The sequence below is a fragment of the Stegostoma tigrinum genome, chromosome 18 (genome assembly GCF_030684315.1).
Source record: "Stegostoma tigrinum isolate sSteTig4 chromosome 18, sSteTig4.hap1, whole genome shotgun sequence".
Lineage (NCBI taxonomy): Eukaryota > Metazoa > Chordata > Chondrichthyes > Orectolobiformes > Stegostomatidae > Stegostoma > Stegostoma tigrinum.
Genome location: NC_081371.1, coordinates 49,343,240 through 49,364,740, shown reverse-complemented (window position 1 = coordinate 49,364,740; position 21,501 = coordinate 49,343,240). Strand labels below are relative to the sequence as shown.

Here is a 21,501-nt window from a genome sequence, read left to right as displayed (position 1 = left end):
AGTTGATCAGCCTCGGTCGTACTGATTTTGAAGCCCAATGGGTCGGTTTGCCTTTGTGGGGATTTTAAACAAACAGTAAACAGCTTCTTGCAGCTGGATAAATACCCAAACCCCAACTTAGAGGACCTATATGCAAAGCTGGTTGGGTGGGGTGCTGTCCTTCATGAAGTTGGACGTGAGCCATGTGTACCTGCAATTGCGTTCAGATGAGAATTTCCAGACGTATGCTCCAAATAATACCCATAAGGGTTTGTACCAATATATGAGACTGCCAATTGGGGTACCATCAGCCTGTGCCATTTTTGAGCAGATGATGGAGAACATTTTACAAGGTCTACCCCAGATCACCTATTATCTGGATGATGTGCTAATAACAAGGAAGACTAATAAGGAGCCATTAGAGAACCCGGGCATTTCCGCCAGGGGTCTTTACGCCCTAAATTACATGAATGTTGTGGCATAGAAGTCTTGTCCTTGCTTCGGAGGCGGCTTTGGGGTCTTCCAACAACACTGCGTGGTCCAGTCTCTGCATGGAGGTCTCGTCTTGGCATAGATTGGCGGTCTCAGCCTTCCCCTGTGTGGCGGTCTCAGCCTGCCCCTCTGTGGTGGTCTCAGCCTTCCCCTGTGTGGCGGTCTCAGCCTTCCCCTGTGTGGCGGTCTCTGCCTGCCCCTGTGTGGCGGTCTCTGCCTGCCCCTCTGTGGCGGTCTCAGTGCAGTTTTCTAGCCTACCCCGAACCCAGGAATTGTTAGTTGAACTGTGATGAATTTTTACTTTTCTTTCTTCTTATTTATGACTTCTGTTGTTCATTTAAGCACTGTGGTATGGTGACATATAATTTTTTTAAACTTTTTTATTGCAAACATACAAGTGACAGCAAGTTGCTATTCTATTCTATTTGTTTTATTTTATTTTGTTCTATTTTTGTGCACCTCCTTTGCAGCCATAACTTGGATTCTTTGCTCTGTTGAATCTCTGTATGATCTTTGTATGGCATGAGCTGCCTGTACTGCATACAAAATGTTTTATTGTACATGTGACAATAATAAACAAATCAAATTATCTATTCTATCTTCAGGGATACGATTGCCAATGTGCAGGACAGGGGAGTGGACACTTGCCTTACCATCCTGGACCAGGAAAAAGCCTTTGATAGGATATCACAACCTACATGGGTGAAGCACTTTCCAAAGTGGCTTTTGGGGAGGGAATCTGAAATTCCGTCCGTCACATACTTGCTTATTATGGTCACTAACCCCTTTTATTTGACTTGCATCATCCTTATTATCTCCATAGCTCCACGTTTGGAAAATGTTGGAATTTTAATCTGTATTCCAGTATCCATGTCATTATTAGAGCAGCACTGATTCCAGAACTGACCTTTAGGGGCCATCGTCATCTACCATCCTTCCGTCTGAACAGTTGCATCTATGAGTGTCTTACAATTGCAGGAAGGTAGACAAGTACCTGCACAGTGTGTGTGTGGTGCATGCCAGCATCTAAATAATAGTATTTGCTGGATGTTCAAGTCTTTCCAATGTGTATTACCTGAAGCTGTTCAAGATCAATTAGCAACAGTCAGATGTGACACACAGATTATTGAGCTGATTTATTTTGCCACAAGGAAATATCCAAAGCAACAATGATGCCAGACCTGCTGTTCCCGTTGTGGCCTCTACATCGGGGAAACCAAGCGGAGGCTTGGGGACCGCTTTGTGGAATATCTATGCTCAGTTCGCAACAAACAACTACACCCCCCAGTCACGAACCATTTCAACTTCCCTCCTCACTCCTCGGATGACATGTCCATCCTAGGCCTCCTGCAGTGCCACAATGACGCCACCCAAAAGATGCAGGAACAGCATCTCATATTCCGCTTGGGAACCCTGCAGCCTAAGCATATCAATGTGGATTTCACAAGCTTCAAAATCTCCCCTTCCCCAAACACATCCCAAAACCAGCCCAGCTAGTCCCCGCCTCACTAACCATTCCTCCCACCGCAAGCTCCACCCCCGTCTCCTACCCACTAACCTCATCCCGCCTCCTTGACCTGTCCATCCTCCCTGGACTGACCTATCCCCTCCCTAACTCCCCACCTACATTCACCTTCACTGGTTCTAACCCCACCTCTTTGACCTGTCTGTCTCCTCTCACCTTAACTTCTCCTTTATCCATCTTCTATCCGCCTCCCCGTCTCCCTATTTATTTCAGAATCCCCTTCCCCTCCCCCATTTCTGAAGAAGGGTCTCGACCCAAAATGTCAAACTTTCCTGCTCCTCTGATGCTGCCTGGCCTGCTGTGTTCATCCAGCTTCACATCGTGTTATCTCATGATGTCCAGACCCATTTGGTTTAATCAGTAAAATAACCATAACGAAGACACCTCAAATTTGATGTCATTTGTGGACATGAATTTGAAAGACTGTGGAAATGCCTATAATTTTTAAAAATAGTGAATGAAAAGATATATTTGACTTTTTTAAAAACACAGATTAAGCATTTGGTGCTAAATAATCACTGGTCTTGATTACTTGAGGAAATCGCTGTACTGTTTTACGACTGGGTTTTATGATTTTTCTGTTTGAACAGTATTTGAAGGCTTTTGATTTTTCGATTCAGGAAAGCCTATGACAGAACAAGCTGATCAGCTTGTGTTTCCTATTTTTGAAGCACCTTGTGGTGAATTCAGTGGGGAGACTGATTATTCTTCTGGAGGAGAGAATGAAAGAAAATCTCAATATTGTATTTCCTGAACAAGCTTGTATGTCGCGGCAGCTATAGACAACCATGTATGATTAGTGACTTGATCACATGCACAAGAATACCAGATTGACAGAACTTTGAATATTCTATACTTTATTCTTTTTCTCTTCAAGAATAATTATCATTAGCCAAAAAGTGCTATGTAGAAATCCATGGTTTTTCTTAACTGAAGTGTGTATTACGATTACTTAGGAAGTTAAACATTCATATCTGTATAACATAAGTACTGCATTAACTAATTCTGCATTGAATTGATTTTGTTTTGTAATAAATTGATGATTGTCTTTATTAAAGAACACTGATCAATGGGTCATTTCATTCTAAGTCTCGTACAGAGAAAGCATACAATTGGCTATATCAGGACTTGGGTATAATGTTTTTAACCTATGTTGTGACCGTGGAGCCACAACGCGCTCCTCTCATGTCAGCTACAACACATCTCTTTGAGTAATGAAATGGAAATAACCCAACACACCACAATTCTCCAACATTGGTACATTATTTTGCTTGACATGAAACCTCTAATCACTTCCTCCTTGGTCTTAACTTTCTGGGCCCTACTGTGCTCTCACAGTATTCTACTTCAAAACAAAACACAGGCCCGCTGTCTGTTTCTATCTTTTCATTTCCTCTATCCCCCAACAGAAGGGTTCAGAGGTTTCCTGTGACAACACAAGGTGTTATCAACTGCTAAAGAAGGCTAACTTATCATCTGATAAACAAAAATAAAGTTAAGCTCTTTAATATTTGTTTCCACTTGTGGGGAAACCAAAATGAGGGGCCATAAGTAAGATTGTCAACATTAAATCTAGGAAAGAAACAGATGAGGAAGATTAGAATTGAGAACTTAATACCAAACGGAGTAGTTGAGCTGAATACCATAGATGCATTTAACGGAAAGCTAGATAAATGCATGAGGCAAAAAGAGCTAGATGCTGGAAATCCAAAAAAAAATTGCTGGAAATACTCAGCAGCCGGGTTAATTGTGTTTCCTTGTATGCAGGTGGTGCGCATTAATTGGGGATTTACTAGAGATCTTAAAAATAGGAACAAAATGAAGATAATATAGTGTGAAGCTGGATGAACACAGCAGGCCAAGCAGCATCTCAGGAGCACAAAAGCTGACGTTTCGGGCCTATACCCTTCATCAGAGAGGGGGATGGGGTGAGGGTTCAGGAATAAATAGGGAGAGAGGGGGAGGTGGACCGAAGATGGAGAGAAAAGAAGATAGGTGGAGAGGAGAGAATAGGTGGGGAGGTGGGGAGGGGATAGGTCAGTCCAGGAAAAATTGTGTTTGTTAGGCTACGAGGTGCTTGATTGTCATGTGTACCTTTCCAAATAAAATTTATCAAAGTGTGCAAAGAATGGCTCCAATTCTGTTCTTCACCAACCAGCTTTCTGGAATAATTGTGGTCGGCAGCATCTGCAGAGACAAACACAGTTGAAGGTTCTGATGAGTGATTTTCAGTTAGAATTGTCGAAGAGATGTGACAGCCTTTAATCAAATACAGAGACTGAGAAAGAATGGCTGAAGAAAAGCAAATGGAAGGTGTATGACTGAATGAAAGGCAGGAGAGATTAAATGACAAAGGAGAGTGTAAACTGGAAAGTAGAATTACTACTGGCAGCTGCCAAGCAAACAATTTTTAAATTTAGCAATATTTATCAAATAATTTACAATGTATTCTAAAATCAACAACTGGTATCTGTTTGGTACAACTACTTTCTTTTCAAGATATGGATTTCTCCGCATTGTCCTGTGATAACAGGACCTAATTTATCTGGTTAACAATTTGCTTTGATACAGGCTCCTTTGCCAATTGAAAAGTTTCTCCAAGATATACAATCAAAAACTGGTAGGCATCATGCAAGGAGGTCGTACAGGAAAGGGCGATCAAAGTATTGGTAAAAAGTTGAATTTTAAAGGAGGCATCTAGAAAAAGAGGGGTGTGGAGGGGTTTCTTCAAAAAAGCAGATGATCAACCATGAACGGCTGCAAGGATATACAAAACGTAATACATGGAGTGAATCTTACCAGGCTCTGAGCAACAGTCTATGGCACAATACTTGGTAGATAGTTGTCTTGACAATGAGATCTCATCACAACTTTCCTACTTTGTTCAAATGGTGAGGCAAGTTTCTCACCAGAGAGCAGCAAGTTACAAATTCTTCCTCTTTATTACTTATTAAATCGTTTGTTTAAAAATTCAACTCACCGTGGCTTGCCATCTCACCAAACTCACCATACAAACTAGCCATAGGTAAAATTTGGCATGGAAATCAGAGTGGGAGACTGATAGGATATAATGGGAACTGCAGATGCTGGAGAATCCAAGATAACAAAGTGCGGAGCTGGATGAACACAGCAGGCCAAGCAGCATCTTAGGAGCACAAAAGTTGACGTTTCGGGCCTAGACCCTTCATCCAGCTCCACACTTTGTTATCTTGGGTAACTGATAGGTCCAGTTTTTTTCCTTTATTCATTCATAGGATGACGGGATCACTGGTTAGGTAGCATTTAATGCCCAGCTGTAATTGCCCAGAGGGTTGTTGTGGGTCTGGAGTCACATGTAGGCCAGACCAGGTAAGGATGGCAGTTTCATTTCCTAAAGGACATTAGTGAGCCAGATGGGTTTTTCCCCAACTATTGAGAATGGATTCATGGTCATCATTAGATTCTTAATTCCAGATATTTATTAAATTCAAGTTTCACCATCTGCCGTGTCAGGATTTGAACCCCGGTCCCAGAATGTTATCTGGGTTTCTGGATTAACAGTCCAGCAATGATACCAGTAGGCCATCACCTTCCTTATTATTCCAAAATGCTTTACATGAAACACCAACATCTTGAATATGCTCCATTGGCACTGACCTCACCCATCCTGTGACCACAAACATTGGCATCTGACATGACAACCTCTGTAAAGGCTCTTGACACAACTGAGGTATTTGCAGGACACTCTGTACTTCAATGACTCACCTCAGGCTGCACCAACACAATCGTTGCAATGTTGCAACAGAGAAACTTTGTACTCAGCAGCATGTACGCAGCTCAAGGACTGGACCAGCCTGCATCTCTTGTCTCTTCACTCGCTGTTACAGTGCTTATTTACTCTGAGCTTAGCAAGATGCTCACAACATCCCTTGTCTTGTCTTTTTGCAAGAATGCATGGCTTATATTACGCTGGCTTGTTATGCTATTCAGCACAGACACAAAGGCAGGTCGGCACCACAGTTGTCAGGAGATCTCAAGTTAGTCAAAGAAGGTGGCCTTCACTCAGTGGTTCACAGCACAGTAAGTCAAGCACAACCTCCAATACCAGTCATGGCCCAACTCGGGGAAATCAGTCAGGATCCTCTGCAAATACAGGGCACAGAGGCAAGTGTCCAGCGAAACAAAACCTATTTCCACTATTTCTGCCCACTTGTTAGTGTATTGCTCCTGGAATGGGAGACAGATTGTTTTACAGAAGATGGGTGTGGTGCAACAATTATTGCTGGTGAAAGAGGTGCAGTTTCCCAAACACACAGGCAGCGCAGAGGACATGCAGGGCTACTGGTCCTACAGTGAGAGTGGGGAAGATGTTGCATGCATTTGTGAGGGTGGTAGATGACCCCTGATTAGAAGTGGGTGCAGTATCAGAAATGGAGTGAGAGCGAGGTATCAGATAGAAATGATGGCATGTATGCTGGTGGAGTGGAGACAGACATAAAACAGAGTGTTGGGCATTCATCTAGATTTTTGGAATTGCCTCACCATGGGTGGCAACCATGGAGTAGACTAGCATGGGTTGGTGTCATAGCCTTCAATGCTGGTCTTAAGGAAAGAAAATCCTATCTGCTCACTACCTGATCCAACAGAAGCCAAAGGACCCAGAGCAGGGTGATGATTTCCTCCCGTCTACCATCTTCAAGTCAAATGTCAGGAACTGTGCAGGTCAAGTACAGGCAGAGTCTTTGGTTGGGTATACAACTGCCTTTTAGAAATGGTACCAAAACAAGGGATCTCTTCTTTTCTTCAACTTGCATTATAGAACATAGAACAGTACAGCACAGAACAGGTCCTTCAGCCCACAATGTTGTGCCGACCATTGATCCTCATGTATGCACCCTCAAATTTCTGTGACCATATGCACGTCCAGCAGTCTCTTAAATGACCCCAATGACCTTGCTTCCACAACTGCTGCTGGCAACGCATTCCATGCTCTCACAACTCTCTGTGTAAAGAACCCGTCTCTGACATCCCCTCTATACTTTCCTCCAACCAGCTTAAAACTATGACCCCTCATGCTAGCCATTTCTGCCCTGGGAAATAGTCTCTGGCTATCAACTCTATCTATGCCTCTCATTATCTTGTATACCTCAATTAGGTCCCCTCTCCTCCTCCTTTTCTCCAATGAAAGGAGACCGAGCTCAGTCAACGTCTCTTCATAAGATAAGCCCTCCAGTCCAGGCAGCATCCTGGTAAACCTCCTCTGAACCCTCTCCAAAGCATCCACATCTTTCCTATAATAGGGCGAACAGAACTGGATGCAGTATTCCAAGTGCGGTCTAACCAAAGTTTTATACAGCTGCAACAAGATCTCACGACTCTTAAACTCAATCCCCCTGCTCATGAAAGCCAAAACACCATATGCTTTCTTAACAACCCTGTCCACTTGGGTGGCCATTTTAAGGGATCTATGTATCTGCACACCAAGATCCCTCTGTTCCTCCACACTGCCAAGAATCCTATCCTTAATCTTGTACTCAGCTTTCAAATTCGACCTTCCAAAATGCATCACCTTGCATTTATCCTGGTTGAACTCCATCTGCCACCTCTCAGCCCATCTCTGCATCCTGTCAATGTCCCGCTGCAGCCTACAACAGCCCTCTATACTGTCAACGACACCTCCGACCTTTGTGTCGTCTGCAAACTTGCTGACCCATCCTTCAATCCCCTCATCCAGGTCATTAATAAAAATTACAAACAGTAGAGGCCCAAGGACAGAGCCCTGTGGAACCCCACTCACCACTGACTTCCAGGCAGAATATTTTCCTTCTACTACCACTCGCTGTCTTCTGTTGGCCAGCCAATTCTGTATCCAGGCAGCTAAGTTCCCCTGTATCCCATTCCTCCTGACCTTCTGAATGAGCCTACCATGGGGAACCTTATCAAATGCCTTACTGAAGTCCATATACACCACATCCACAGCTCGACCCTCATCAACTTTTCTAGTCACATCCTCAAAAAACTCGATAAGGTTTGTGAGGCATGACCGACCCCTCACAAAGCCGTGTTGACTGTATTTGATCAAGCCATGCTCTTCCAGATGGTCATAAATCCTATCCCTCAGAATCCTTTCTAACACCTTGCAGACGACAGACGTGAGACTTACTGGTCTGTAATTGCCGGAGATTTCCCTATTTCCTTTCTTGAAGAGAGGAGTTACATTTGCCTCTCTCCAGTCCTCAGGTACGACTCCAGTGGAGAGCGAGGATGCAAAGATCTTCGCAAGTGGCGAAGCAATTGCATTTCTCGCTTCCCAAAGCAGCCGAGGACAAATCTGGTCCGGGCCTGGCGACTTGTCAATCGTAATGTTTGACAAAATTTTCAGCACATCAGCTTCCTCTATCTCTATCCATTCCAGCATGCACACCTGCTCTTCAAAGGTTTCATTCACTACAAAGCTTGTTTCTTTCATAAAGACAGAAGCAAAAAACTCATTTAGGGCTTCCCCTACCTCCTCAGACTCCACACACAAGTTCCCTCTGCTATCCCTGATCGGCCCTACTCTTTCTTTGACCCTTCTCTTATTCCTCTTATTATGTGCATCCCCGAAGTTGTTTTCCCTACCAACAGTAACTGTGGCTTTGATTGTCTAAACCCTAACTTCTGGCATTCTTTCCCTTGACACCTACCCCTATCCTAACCTCACCTTCTTTAAAGTGCTGCTTAAGCCCCAACACTTGGTCATCTTTACATGGTGCATCATCTTTACATGCTCTTTGTGAAATATTATCTTGTTATACTGCTGTGAAATGCTCTAGGACACTTTTATTTAGTTAAAAATACTCAAAGATATGTTATGTGTTAGGATATAGTTAAGAGGGGGCTTTCCTTTGTGATTTGACATGTCTTTCTTGGTATGGACATTGTCTTATCAACTTTCCAGCACCAAACATATTGTTTCAATTGCAGGCCAGTTAGTCTTCTGTCAATGCTGGGCAAATTATTGGAAAGGGCTCTGAGAGATAGGATTTGTGGTCACTTGGGAAGGCACAGTTTGATTCGTGATAGTCAGCAAGGAGTTATGAGGGGTAGATCATGCCTCACAAACCTTATTGAATTCTTTGAAGAGGTGACCAAACACGTGGATGAAGGTAGAGAAGTTGATGTGGTATACATGGATTAAGTAAGGCATTTGATAAGGTTCCCCATGGTAGGCTCATGCAGAAGGTAAGGAGGCATGAGATAGGGGGAAATGTGGTAGACTGGATTCAGAATTGGTTGACCCTTAGAAGAGAAAGGGTGGTAGTGGATGGAAAATATTCAAAATGGTGCTCAGTTGCGAGTGGTGTATCATAAGGATCTGTTCCATTTGTGATTTTTGTAAATGATTTGGACGAAGGAGTGGAAGGGTGGATTAGTAAGTTTGCAGACGATACGAAAGTGAGTCGAGTTGTGGACAGTGCGGAGGGCTGTTCTAGATTACTAAGGGACATTGATAGGATGCAGAGCTGGGCTGAGAAGTGGCAGAATCAGTTTAACCCTGAAAAGTGTGAGGTGATTCATTTTGGAAGGACAAACTTGAAAGTAGAATACAGGGTTAATGGAAAGATTCTCAGCAGTGTAGAGGTGCAGAGGGACCTTGGGGTTCACGTCCACAGTTCCCTGAAAGCTGCCACCCAGGTGGATAGAGTTGTTAAGAAGGTGTATGGTGTGTTAGCTTTCATTAATAGAGCGATTGATTCAAGAATGTGAAGTTATGCTCCAGCTACACAAAAGCCTGGTTCGGCCACATCTGGAGTATCGTGTCCAGTTCTGATCAGCTCATTACAGGCAAAGATGTGGAAGCGTTGGAAAAGGTGCAGAGGAGATTAACCAGGATGTTGCCTGATATGGAGGGAAGGTCTTACGAGGAAAGGATGAGAGAGCTCGGGTTTTTCTCTTTAGAACGATGAAGGATGAGAAGTGACTTGATAGACATGTACAAAATGATCTGAGGTAATAGATAGAGTGGACAGACAGAGACTTTTTCCAAGGGTGGAGGTAACTTTTACGAGGTGGCATAGTTTTAAAGTAAGTGGAGGTAGATGTAGGGGAGATATCAGAGGTAGGTTCTTTATTCAGGGAGTGGTAGGGGAGTGGAATGCATTGCTGGAGTCGGCCTCATTAAGGGCATTTAAGCGGCTATTAGATAGACATATGGATGATTGTATGATGTAGGGGTAGAGGTTAGATAGACCTTAGGATTAGTGTAAAAGTTCAGCACACCATCGTGAACCAAAAGGCCTGCACTGTGCTGTACTGCTCTCTGTTCTATGTTCTATCACACTGTTGAGGCTCTAAAACTCCATACATGTAGCTGTCATCCAAATGGAAAATAGAAGTAACAGACTAGGTTTGACCTGCATCTTTAGTAGACTGTTGTTCAATATGCATAATACCCCTTTATAAGTGCACATGATTGTGTTTCATTTCTCTTCGGGGAGAAAGACAGCAGAGGGAACAGATGTTCAACAAAACGTAAGGCACCAGTGATAGAGTGCGTGGCTGCCTAATCTTATAAATAATGGCGTATTAACTCAGATTAACAAAAAAAAGGGGATTTGACAACCTCTTTGTATTCCTGAAGCTGAGCAAAATGACACAAAATCCTTAAGCAAAACTGGTTATTTTATTCAATAATTTTCTACACTTTTTGGGCTAAGCTGGGCCCCTAACCATTCTAATGGTAGGGACAATAATATAAAACATATCTTGATGTTTCAATACAAAATTGCAATGATCTGTAGGATTAGTTATTAATTTCTGCTCATTTTTAGAACTCTTGTTGAAGCCAAAATGCTTTGAACTGTGCAATGCCACGGCTTGATATTAAGATTAAATTAAAGCCAGAAACTGTCTCTCAACTTACACCAATGTGGGAGTTTCCCAAGAATGAAATAAGCTTTGACACTCCTCACTTAGTCACACTCTCATGTTGGTGTGTAGAATCTCATTACACAGCTGGAGGCCACTGAGCCCCTCGTGCCTGAGCTGGATGTTTTGAAAGATGTATCCACTTGGTATCACTGTCCTAGATTTCTCAATGGCTCTTCAAGTTATTTTTTCCCTTAACCATATGTCCCAATTTCCTTTTTGAAAGGTATTACCGAAATTCACTCCAGCCTATGCATTCCAAATCATCACAGACCGAGGTTTAAAAAACACAATTACTTGCCTCCCCCTTCAGTTCCTTTGAGAATTATTAAATCCATATCCTCTGATTACTCTTGCCAAGAAAGTCTCTCTTTATACCGCATTAGGCAAATCCCACCTTCAGCTTCTCTGCTAAAAGGAAAACAATTGCAGCTTTGCTGCTTCCACCTAACTGATCCTGTCATTCTAATAAGCAACTCATCTCTTCATTATAATTATACTTATGCACTTTGGCACAATCACTTCTAACTTTAATCATCCATTTTTACAGAATATCCTTTCCCACTTAAATAATAAAGGCTAAACTACTGTACAGAACATGAATATTTTTAAACATAACTCAAAGTCTTGACAATTCAAGCACGAAATAAAAACAATCAGAACATTGCTCAATTCTAATGAAAAATTCCAAGTAGTTGGGCTGCTTGGATTCTAACTTTGAAGTACCAGACCAATCCCACACTTAACTGAATACTGTACATAGCAAATATGCCTGCGTAGCCAAGTTAGTTCCATTTCTCTATAGCTGAAAGGTTATGCAAATGAAAACACATAAAAACGTATGAAGTCAAAACATTTAAATCCTGAACAAACAAAAAAAAAGTACTCAGCTTAAAAAACATTTATTTTTAGTAAATGATTTATAGAATTACTTCAAGGATATTGTTCAATGTTATGATTTATCTCAGTGCAAGGATTCAACAGGAGTTTTGATCAAGAATATTTTATACTAGGTATCATTACATCTGGTCAATTCATTGACAATGGTCCATAGCAATTTACTCTGACCTACAAAATAAGCAGTCCAGAATTGTGACATTATATTTAGGATCTGTTCACGTTGTTATAAATGCTAATCAACAGACATATGTTGTCTCAAATTACAGCTGCAAGATCTCACAGTAGATGCTTGCACTTATTTGTGTGGCTCCATGAGGAATGTATTCTTGCCGCTAAGAAGGAAGATTAAATGCAAGTTCCAAACTAAAGCACAAAATCTAACCAAATGGATCCAGAATAGCAGAGTGAATGCTGAATACCCAGAGTCGATGTCTTTCAAAGGAGACATTTAACCAAGGTTCCAACGGCTGTCTTTGATGGAAATCAAAGATCCCATGGGTCACCATTTCTAAGCAGAACAGGAAGCTCTCCCTGGTGCCTCAGCAAATAGTACTTTGGGATTCTTTGTATCCACATAACAGGGAAAACAGAGTTTAAGCTCTCATGCAAAAGATGGAGGGATCTTCGATAGGACAACCCCTGTGTCCACGCTTGTACTCATGTCTCTGGAGTGGGAATTGAACCATGGTGAACTTTGCACTGCATTCATTTGCTTTCACAATGGATAAAGTTTTTACAACTGCAGCATGCCTTCCAGTCCAAATCAAGCAGATACTGTTGGGGCAGAAGCCGGAGCCACGGGATGAGTGTGGGAGAGATGAGAGTATACTAATTTTCGTCACAAGCAAAACAGAAATTGCTGGAGAAACTCAACATGTTTAGCAGCATCTGTAAAGAGACAGAGAGAGAGAGAGAGAGAGAGAGAGAGAGAGAGAGTGTTAATGTTTCAAGTCCAGTGACCCTTTTACAAAACTGGTTGCAGTTCCAAAGAAGGGTCACTGGACTCAATGTTAACTTGTTTCTCTCTCAGCAGATGCTGCTAAACTGTCATTCTCCAGCAATTTCTGTTCTTCTTTGATTTCCAGAATCCATAATTTCTTGTACTAAATTTCATTATAGTTAACCCTGTTCTGTCCTATCCAGCCTCAGATCTCCTGTAAGAACAGTAAGAACAGCCCATTCAGAATTGGCAACTTTCATGTCAGATTGGCCATTGTGAATTATTTGCTGTTATTCTGAGTTCAACTGTTGTCTGCAACTCACTTGACTTCTCGATCTCATAGAAACGAAGCAACTGGATGTTCTACCTGGTGGGCAGGTTGTAAAAGGATCAGAGGACTTAGGAGAAGGTGTAGGTCCTTAGTTCATTCAAACCTCATGGCTGATCTGGTTGTGGACTCTCCTTCACTTTCTAAAGGGTGGCATTACGGCACAGTGGCTAAAACTGCTGCCGCACAGCACCAGGGCCCCAGCCTTGGGTGATTGCTCATGTGGAGTTTGCACGCTTTCCTTGTGTTTACACGAGTTGTGTAGATTAGCAAATGTGTGCAGGCTATGGGGATAGGATGGGTCTGGGTGCGATGCTCTTTGAAGGGTCAGTGCAGACTCGTTTGGCCAAATGCTTCCTTTTGCACTGTAGGGATTCTCAACCCTCAACTCCCTCTGTCAAAAATCTAACTCTGTCTTGAATATTTAATAATCTGCCCTCCACTGCTTTCTGGGGAAGAATTACACAAATCTATACAGAATTTTTTTACCCATCAAATGAAAGGCAGAACTCTTATTCATATTGCTTCTTCTAGCCTCTTAAGAGGAAATATCATTCTAATAATCATCTTATCTCCTCAAGATCCTATAAGTTTCAAGATCACCTCATTTTTCTAAGTTCCAATGGGCCCCACTCTCCACAACAGTACCCTCAAGCTTCTTTGTAATGTCCTGAAAATATTCAATTAGCTGCTGAAAGACAACATGCCTTTATCAAAATCATGATGACACCTGATTAATCTGTGCCCTCCCTTGTAATTTAGTCTACCCTCAGAATTGATTGAATTTTCCCACCAAAGTCAAACTAACCAACATATAGTTACTTGGCCTATCCCTTGCACAACATTCACAGGCCTCCAATCCTCTGGTACTTTGCCAAACTGTAGTAAAGATTGGAAAATGATCAGAACATATGCTACTTCTCCCCAGACTACAGTCAACAACTTGGGATGCAATCTTTGGGGCTGCAGTGATTTACCCACCTTCGAGATAGTCAGCCCTACAAGCACTCCACTCGCATCATGCTTGTTGTATCTAATATTTCACACTTCTTGACTAGACTGTCTGCATTGCCTTAACAAAGGAAAGGGATATAGTACTCACCAAGAACTCTGCCATTTCATCTGCATTCAATGTGTAAACTATAGGGTGTTATGTACATTAGGCCCTACCCTTTCATTATTTTATTAATGTTGAGAAACAGGCTAAATATTGTTGGGTTTTCAGCCAGCAATATTTTTCATAACGTTTCTATGCTTTTCCAATTGCATTTTACAGCATGATTGTATTTTCTATACTCCTAGGTTTTCCATGAATTTAAAGTTTCTTTTTGTGACAGTCAGCTTTCTTTTTCTACATAATCTTACCCTATATGTTTCTGTACAACCAGAGGGTTCTAGATTTGTCAGTACCACCCTTATTCTTTGTGAGGGTGATGTATACACTGTGCCTGTAGAATTGCTTTTGAATATTTCTAATTTTCCTTCCAGTCTGGTTTTGCAGATCACCCATCAATTTTGTAAAGTTTGTTTTTCTCCTAATTCAGAACTTCTACTCTTGTTCTTTGTCCTTTTGCATAATAGTGCAAAATCTGAGTATGGTCATCCTTCCATTAGCAAAGTTAATTTTTGTAGCACTAATAGTGAAGGTAGAGTCTCTATTCAATTGCTCACCATTAGTGATTTGCTTCAAAAATCTGGTCAAAGTCTTCTAACAAGAAATATGATCTCAAGCATTTGATAAACTTTTTCACTAAAAACTTGCATCTAAACCACACCTAATTTAGTGACATGTTCCACATTCTCAGTGGCAAAAGTCAGAAATCTGATATGGCGTCAAAATTATTTGGAGAGGTGACAAGATTATTCACAAGTGGTTTTGAGGAGTGTCATACAGGAAGAGGCAGGAGTCAAAACAGTGATGTTCATTTTGAGCACATTTCAGACTCATGGGCCTAAATAACAAGGCAGTACCTAAAAAGGTGGTGCTCAGGAATTTAGGGATGTAAAACCAAAAGGAAAAGTTTGGAGGAGCACAGAGTTCTGAGGGGAGAGGGTGGAGATAGCTTACAGGGAGACAGGAACAAGGCTGTTGGAGGGATTTAAACATAAAATTTCTTCTAAGTTTATTTCTCATTTCACAGGACATAAGCATCTCTGCTGATCGAGCCATTCATTGCCCATCTCTTATTGCGTGGAGGGCACTTCAGAGTCCATAACATTGCATCTGAAGTCGCATATAGGCTAAACCAGATAAGTATAGCAGTTTTAGTCACTAAAGTGGACAGTGAGCCAGATGGGTTTTTCCAGACAATCAGGGCTGATGTAGTTACTGTAAGTTCAGATAAACAGCAGAGTGTTGGTTGAATGAGTTGAGAGAGGGTGGAATGTGCAAGTCTAGCTGCAAATTGAAAGATTTGAGTCAAGAGGTAGCTGCTGGGTAGAACTTATGGAGTTGCTGGGGTGGCATTTGGAATGGGGATGGGGGGGTGGAGGAGGAGAGAAGTGGGAGGAAGTGGTGTAGCTCAAATTCTCAAAGTTTTAAATGATTTCCTGTGGTGAATCATCTCCATAGATTTTATGATAAATCTGACAGTGTATTCTTGAACAAGTCACAAACGTTTGTTCTTGCGCCAAGGCTGGTCAAATTTTCTTTTCTCAGAAATTGTTCTGTGATTGAATAAAGCCACAGACTTTTCCTCCACTGGAAAAGGCTTCCTCTGGACAGCCACCCTCAACTCATCATTCCTTCCAAGATATTGCTGCTGCATGCCTCACTTCAGCATTCTTCAAGCTCTATCAGATTATATTAGCACCTGGCAAGGTACCATGTCTGTTTCAGAAACTTATCCCCTTGACCAATGATAATGAAGATCAATTCTTTAAACACAAGTCCCCAAAATCATATGATCCAGCTGAAGTGTCTTTTTCCATTCATTTAAGAAGCTTTAACCCAATGGTTAACAGATTAATGTTTGTTCGACCAGTTTGGAAAAATTTATTGAATATAGCAGCACCCCACACTGTATGGCCACAGCAGTTCTATTACGTGTCCAGTGAAGAAGTTCTCGTAGATGGTACAATCTCACTCCTCTATTTATGTGTATTCTTAGTGCTTCATGTCTTCTTTCATCCTGAAAAGGAAAGGAGTCAGCTGCCCCACTTATACATACTTCCAAAATATTTCAAATCGTTCTTGGGACAAGGTGGAGCACTCTCACCTCCTGTTTCAAAGATTACGCTAACGTCAGCATGATAGTAAGGGAATGCTACAGTCAGAACTACCCTCTTGTAAAACTGACATTATATGGAGACTGCTGGGTGACCCCAGGTGAATATGTTAGACCTCACAGCAGTGGCATATTCTAACCAACACCTAAACTTAAAATGTCTACAAACAGCTGATCCAATCATAATGTGTCATGGAACTGCTGTGACCAAACAATGGAAGTCTGGTATATTCAATAGATTTGAAATCACTGAACAAACCTTAATCTGCTGAAAACTTAATTTAGTGGAGACATTTCAGCTGAATCCCATGATTTTGGAGACTTGTATTTAAATAATGCTGTTTGAGATTACTGTGCATAAACTGGCCATAAAAGTGCTTGAAAACATCTTGTATGCACTAAAAGCACCATTCAAACTCTTATTCTTGCTTATATCCCAATGCCAACTTGGAACACTACATGAAGCTGATGTCTATGCAATGTATTTAACAATGTGCCGAAGAATGAGAGTCCCATCATGCATGCTCCTCAATAGAATGCATCTCTAACCTTTCTTTGAAGCACAAGTCTTAGACAATTATTGTCTAACAATTCAGACAACTGGAACTAATGCACATAAATCCATGGATTTGCTAACCTCTGCCATCACTTTTCTCTTAATAGCCAGCCCCAGCAATATACCAGCGTGAAAGTAAAAACCCTCTGAAGCCATATCATGAAATCAAGTGCCACAAAATGAGAGCACTAAGTTTGTTACCCTAGTGACAATTAGATCATTTTCATTTTGCTTTTGTGCCACTCAGGAACTTCAGAAATACTTCACCCTTCCAATCATGGATAGTGGGTCTAACAAATTAGTTACCACCTCTTTCTTGCCTCCACCCAGAATTTCAAATTACATCCACATATTCAGTTAGTTCAGCTTTTGCTAAAGATAGCAACTGAACCAGTAATTGTCCTCTTTTCCAATTCCATGTATCTAAGCCAACACTGCTGCTCTGATCAACGCTGAGCAGCCACTGTCTTAAGAAAAAAAACACCTCTAGCAATCTATTCGGTCTTGTGAAAGAATTATTGCGATTCTCCTCACAGCAGATGCATTTAAGACAAATTACATGCAAGTTTAAAAGCCTGTTTGTAAACGGACAAAGAAGTTTACAAAATATCTTAAGTCAATGCTCATTTAACTAGGACAACAACTAATCAGCAGGGTTGTCAGCCTGCAATGTGCATTAAATATATTCGCATTCGCATTCCCAACTACCTTCAAAAAAATAAACTATGAATATTTGACAACTGTTTTTAAATAGAATAGTGTCCCATTATTAAAAGGGCACTCAATGATCAAGAAAATGAATTACATTATTGGGAAGAATTAAAGGAATACATGAGGATAATTCTGCCAAACGTTGCAAAAGTGTATTCCACATGAGAGGCTGTGAACTTATTCACAAGATAAAATATTCAAGTGAGTTTTACTCAACTCCACAAATGGAAACACTCTTAACATGGTTGGCGTGTTTACCTTAAAGAAAATTAATCTTTGTACTTTTTAATGCATAGTATTTTAAAGAGCACTTGACATCAGGTTTATTAGAAAACTAGGTTCTCCTGTACAACAAATCTCTTCTGCTAACATCCCTTTAAGAGATACAAAATGGCTTCAGGACTTACCATAGCTGTCACTGTTAACAGCAGGAGCTTGGATGAATGTTGATCAGCTGCTCAAGATCCAGTCTGGACTTAAATAAGGGGTTCAATCTCCACTTCAAGTCCCAGAAGAATGGTTGGGGGGGGGGGGCATGATTATGCCAACAATGCCAGAACAGCAATACCCAAGGTGAGGAAGTCAGACTCCTATTTTAAATGGCATACCTTGTACCTGCTGTTACTCCAAGGTTGGAAGTGCTTTTCAGAGGTACAATGACTCAATGCATCGAATGTTGAAAGGGACGTGGGGGCTTGGGATTGCATACGAAAGCTAGCCATAGCTAATAAATAATTACTCCTTTTCCGGTTCTTGAGGAAACTTCAACTTGATCTGACACGTCGAGACTTGTTGTACATTTTACCACATACTGTTCTTCATGCCTACACTAATAACAAGCAATCAGAAGCTCATTGGGACTTGTCTGGTCATATTCTGACAATTTCCTGGTGTGGGCAGATGGGGAAAAACAGCTAAATTCCCAAAAGGATGAAGAGAAAAAGGAAACACTGACTATCATTATTTTTAATGTTCCCTCCAACATTCAAAATGTGTTCTTGCCAATCGGTGTATCTGTACATCTTGACATTGTTTGACACTTGACATTCAAAATTTTTTTTAGCTGACTGCAGCTGTAAAAGGTTCTGCAATTTCCACACATTGTTTTGAAACATTGGATTTGTTGTAGATTTGCGTTCAGACATTCAGATTAACTTTTCACTTCCTCTTAAGGCCAATTTTAGAATTTCAATGCTGAATACTTGTGCAACTGGACAAAGGAATTGTAAACAATCCCCAACCAAAACCAAACACGGAAGGCAACTCTTGTCCTTGTTAAAATGGCAAGATAGGAAATGTTTTATTATAATTGAGAAGAAAATTTCTCTTCCAAAATAGAAATCTGTACAACTTTTGCCACAATCAATATACATGAACTGTACAAATTTACAGCAGTTCATAATTTATCAAATAGCAAGAGATGGTCAACAGAATTCACAAATCAAACATTTGTGAAGCTACCTGATCACGGTAGAGGAGAAACTACAGTCCGCATCCACTTCACTGAACAGTGCTAAAAATGAAAGACAGCACTTTAGAAAAACCCTAGGCTAGCAATGTACAGATATAGCTATTTCAAAGTAGGTTAGTCAAATGTTAAAGGCCAGTGCTCTTGTAGCTCTACAAAGGCTGTTTAAACCCAGTTCCGAGAGATTTCACCATATTCTTAATTTGTTTTTAAATACAAAAGACAAATTTGCCAAGTGTCAAAATACTGCTTTGAGGAATAAGTAAAACGCGATAAACAGCTGGCAGTTTTCGCTTCCCCATACAGAAATAGTCCTATATATAGATATAAAATATATAATTTTGGTTTGGATTTGGTACATTGCTGGAAATATGAGATGTGACTTTTTTCCCTGAATGCCACACAGCCTGTGTGAGAGCTACATTACCCTCTTCCTTAACATTTAAGAGAGGCAACCGATCCTCAAAGCCCAGCGTGGGTCCCAAATAATAAAGGCGCCTTCCTTTCGTTTCCACCCTGCCCCCCTCCCCACCCCATCCATCCAGAGCAACACCTACACCCCCACCACCACCCAACTAAACAAACCCATTTTTCTTTCCAGTGCAAGATTTCGAATTTTTTTTTTGGAAAGAGGAGAGCGGGGAGGGGGGGGGGGGGTCGTAAGTGTTTTTTTTAAATTCCCCTCCTTTCGCCACTAGCTGGACACGGTCATCATGTTGTAGGTTTTGGAAGGGCTAGTCCTGCCCAGCAGCAGCTCGTCCTTGCAGCTGATCCGACTGCCGTCCAAGGGGGGCAGGGGGGGAGAGCCGGCGCCGAGGCGGCGGTGGTGATGGCGGCGTGGGCCGTGCGCGCCGGGGTGAGCCTCGTACAGCACGCAAATCGAGCCGTCCTCGCCGATCCGGTACGAGACCTCGTAAGGGTCGACCCAGAGGGTGAGCTCGCTCGGCAGCAGCTGGAAGACCTGCTGGTCGCTCAGTCCGATCCGGTTCGCCGCCTTCCAGATGATGGGGTCCATTTTGTGGTTGATCCGGATACACCGGTACCCGGAGCCTTTGCACGGTTTGTCAGGGAACCAGTGGTGCTGATAGTGCTCTGTGGGAAGCAAGGAAATTGAAAACAAAACAAAGCAAAAAGCACCGTGTCAGATGAATCCATGAAAGAAATAAGAGCGAGAGATGGAGCAGTTTGGGGCTGGTGGTGGTTCCCAAAAGTTTCAGAGTTCACACAATTCGTTGAAGTGCTCTCGGTAACAAGTCAGTTTAAAATTCGTGCGATTAGTTGGTTTTAAATGCACCCGAAAGGGCATTTTGCATTGACGGCGTGGCATTATATTATATATATATATATATATATATATAGAAAAAACACAAGCGACAGACGGGGAGGCAATGATTTAAGATCGGCAAAAGGAGTTTACACCGGAGGGACGAAGCAGCCGCGTGCGCTCGCGCAGCGGGACAATGGAGCGGGGACGGTTGGAAAGCGGCGCGAGCTCCCGGGCCAACGTTCCATTTTTGTTTTCCCTTTCGGGGTGGGTGGGGGAGAAGAAAGAGAGCGGGCGGGTGGTGCCGTCGCCACTTACCCGCCAGCAGGTCCTGTAGAGACTGACAGAAAGTCTGTAACTGCCACTCATCCACTGTCGCCTTTGTCCGAAGGAGTTTGCAAATAAATCCGACCGCCGCGCTGATTTCTGGCTTCATCTCGGCCCAGGAACCCAAAACGTACATTGGAGGAATTTTTTTCCCCTCGCGGAAGTTTTTTTTTGTGAACAAATTTGCTGGACAAAAGAAATTTTTTTTCCCCCCCTCCCTCTTCTCGATCGCTTCTCTCGTACAAACAATTCCCTCTTTCCTTTAGGATTTTTTTGGACTGGTTGGGAAGTGAGGGGGAAAAAGGAAACAGAGCCAGAAGTGAAGAAGTTTTTGTTTTTCGGTACAGTATGTGGCAAATAATGAGCTTTTTTTTTCAAAAAAGTGTACGTGCGATGAGTCACCGCTGCAGCCGCTGGTCACGCTGCCGTGACATCTTCCACACAGAGTGGGGCTGCCACCGAACGGGACAAACCAGAGCGCGGAGCTCGTATTTAAGGCATGGGCAGGCGGGAAGTGACGTCAGGGCATTGAGGGGCCGGGCTAGAGGATGGGTGATGTCACCACCGGGAGCGACAGGGGTGACATCATGTTCAGGTCGTCGGCGTGGATTGGTGCGACTGAAGGTCACGTGGTGCGATTGTAGTTGACATATATAGAGCAGTACAGCGTAGTACCGGTTCTTTGGCCGTGCTATTGTACCAAGGTTTTACCCTAAACTAAAGGCCTATCTAACCTCTACTTTACACTATCATCCATATACCTATCTAATAGCCACTTAAATGCCCCTAATGAGGCTGACTCCACTACCCTCTCTGGTAATGCATTCCACACCCTGACTACTGTCTGAGTAAAGAACCTTCTGCTGTATCTACATCCACTCACTTTAAAACTATT

General features: G+C 42.2%; 1 protein-coding gene across 1 annotated transcript; it reads right to left on the bottom strand.

The window, feature by feature from the left end:
• Window positions 1-18,813: 18,813 nt before the first annotated feature.
• Window positions 18,814-21,091, bottom strand: LOC125460770 (protein BTG1-like). The gene is made up of 2 exons (XM_048548660.2): window positions 20,598-21,091; window positions 18,814-20,107 (listed from the first exon to the last, which is right to left on the bottom strand). The coding sequence occupies exons 1-2, from the start codon at window positions 20,740-20,742 to the stop codon at window positions 19,710-19,712; spliced, it is 543 nt and encodes a 180-aa protein (XP_048404617.1). The 5' UTR covers window positions 20,743-21,091; the 3' UTR covers window positions 18,814-19,709.
• Between the last annotated feature and the right edge of the window lie 410 nt (window positions 21,092-21,501).

What these genes read in the sequence shown, in the direction of transcription:
- LOC125460770 (XM_048548660.2), bottom strand. Translation starts at nt 20,742, where the DNA reads ATGTACGTTTTGGGTTCCTGGGCCGAGATGAAGCCAGAAATCAGCGCG. An exon ending in TCTACAGGACCTGCTGGCGG is followed by an intron (nt 20,108 to 20,597) that starts GTAAGTGGCGAC and finishes TGCTTCCCACAG; the next exon opens with AGCACTATCAGCACCACTGG.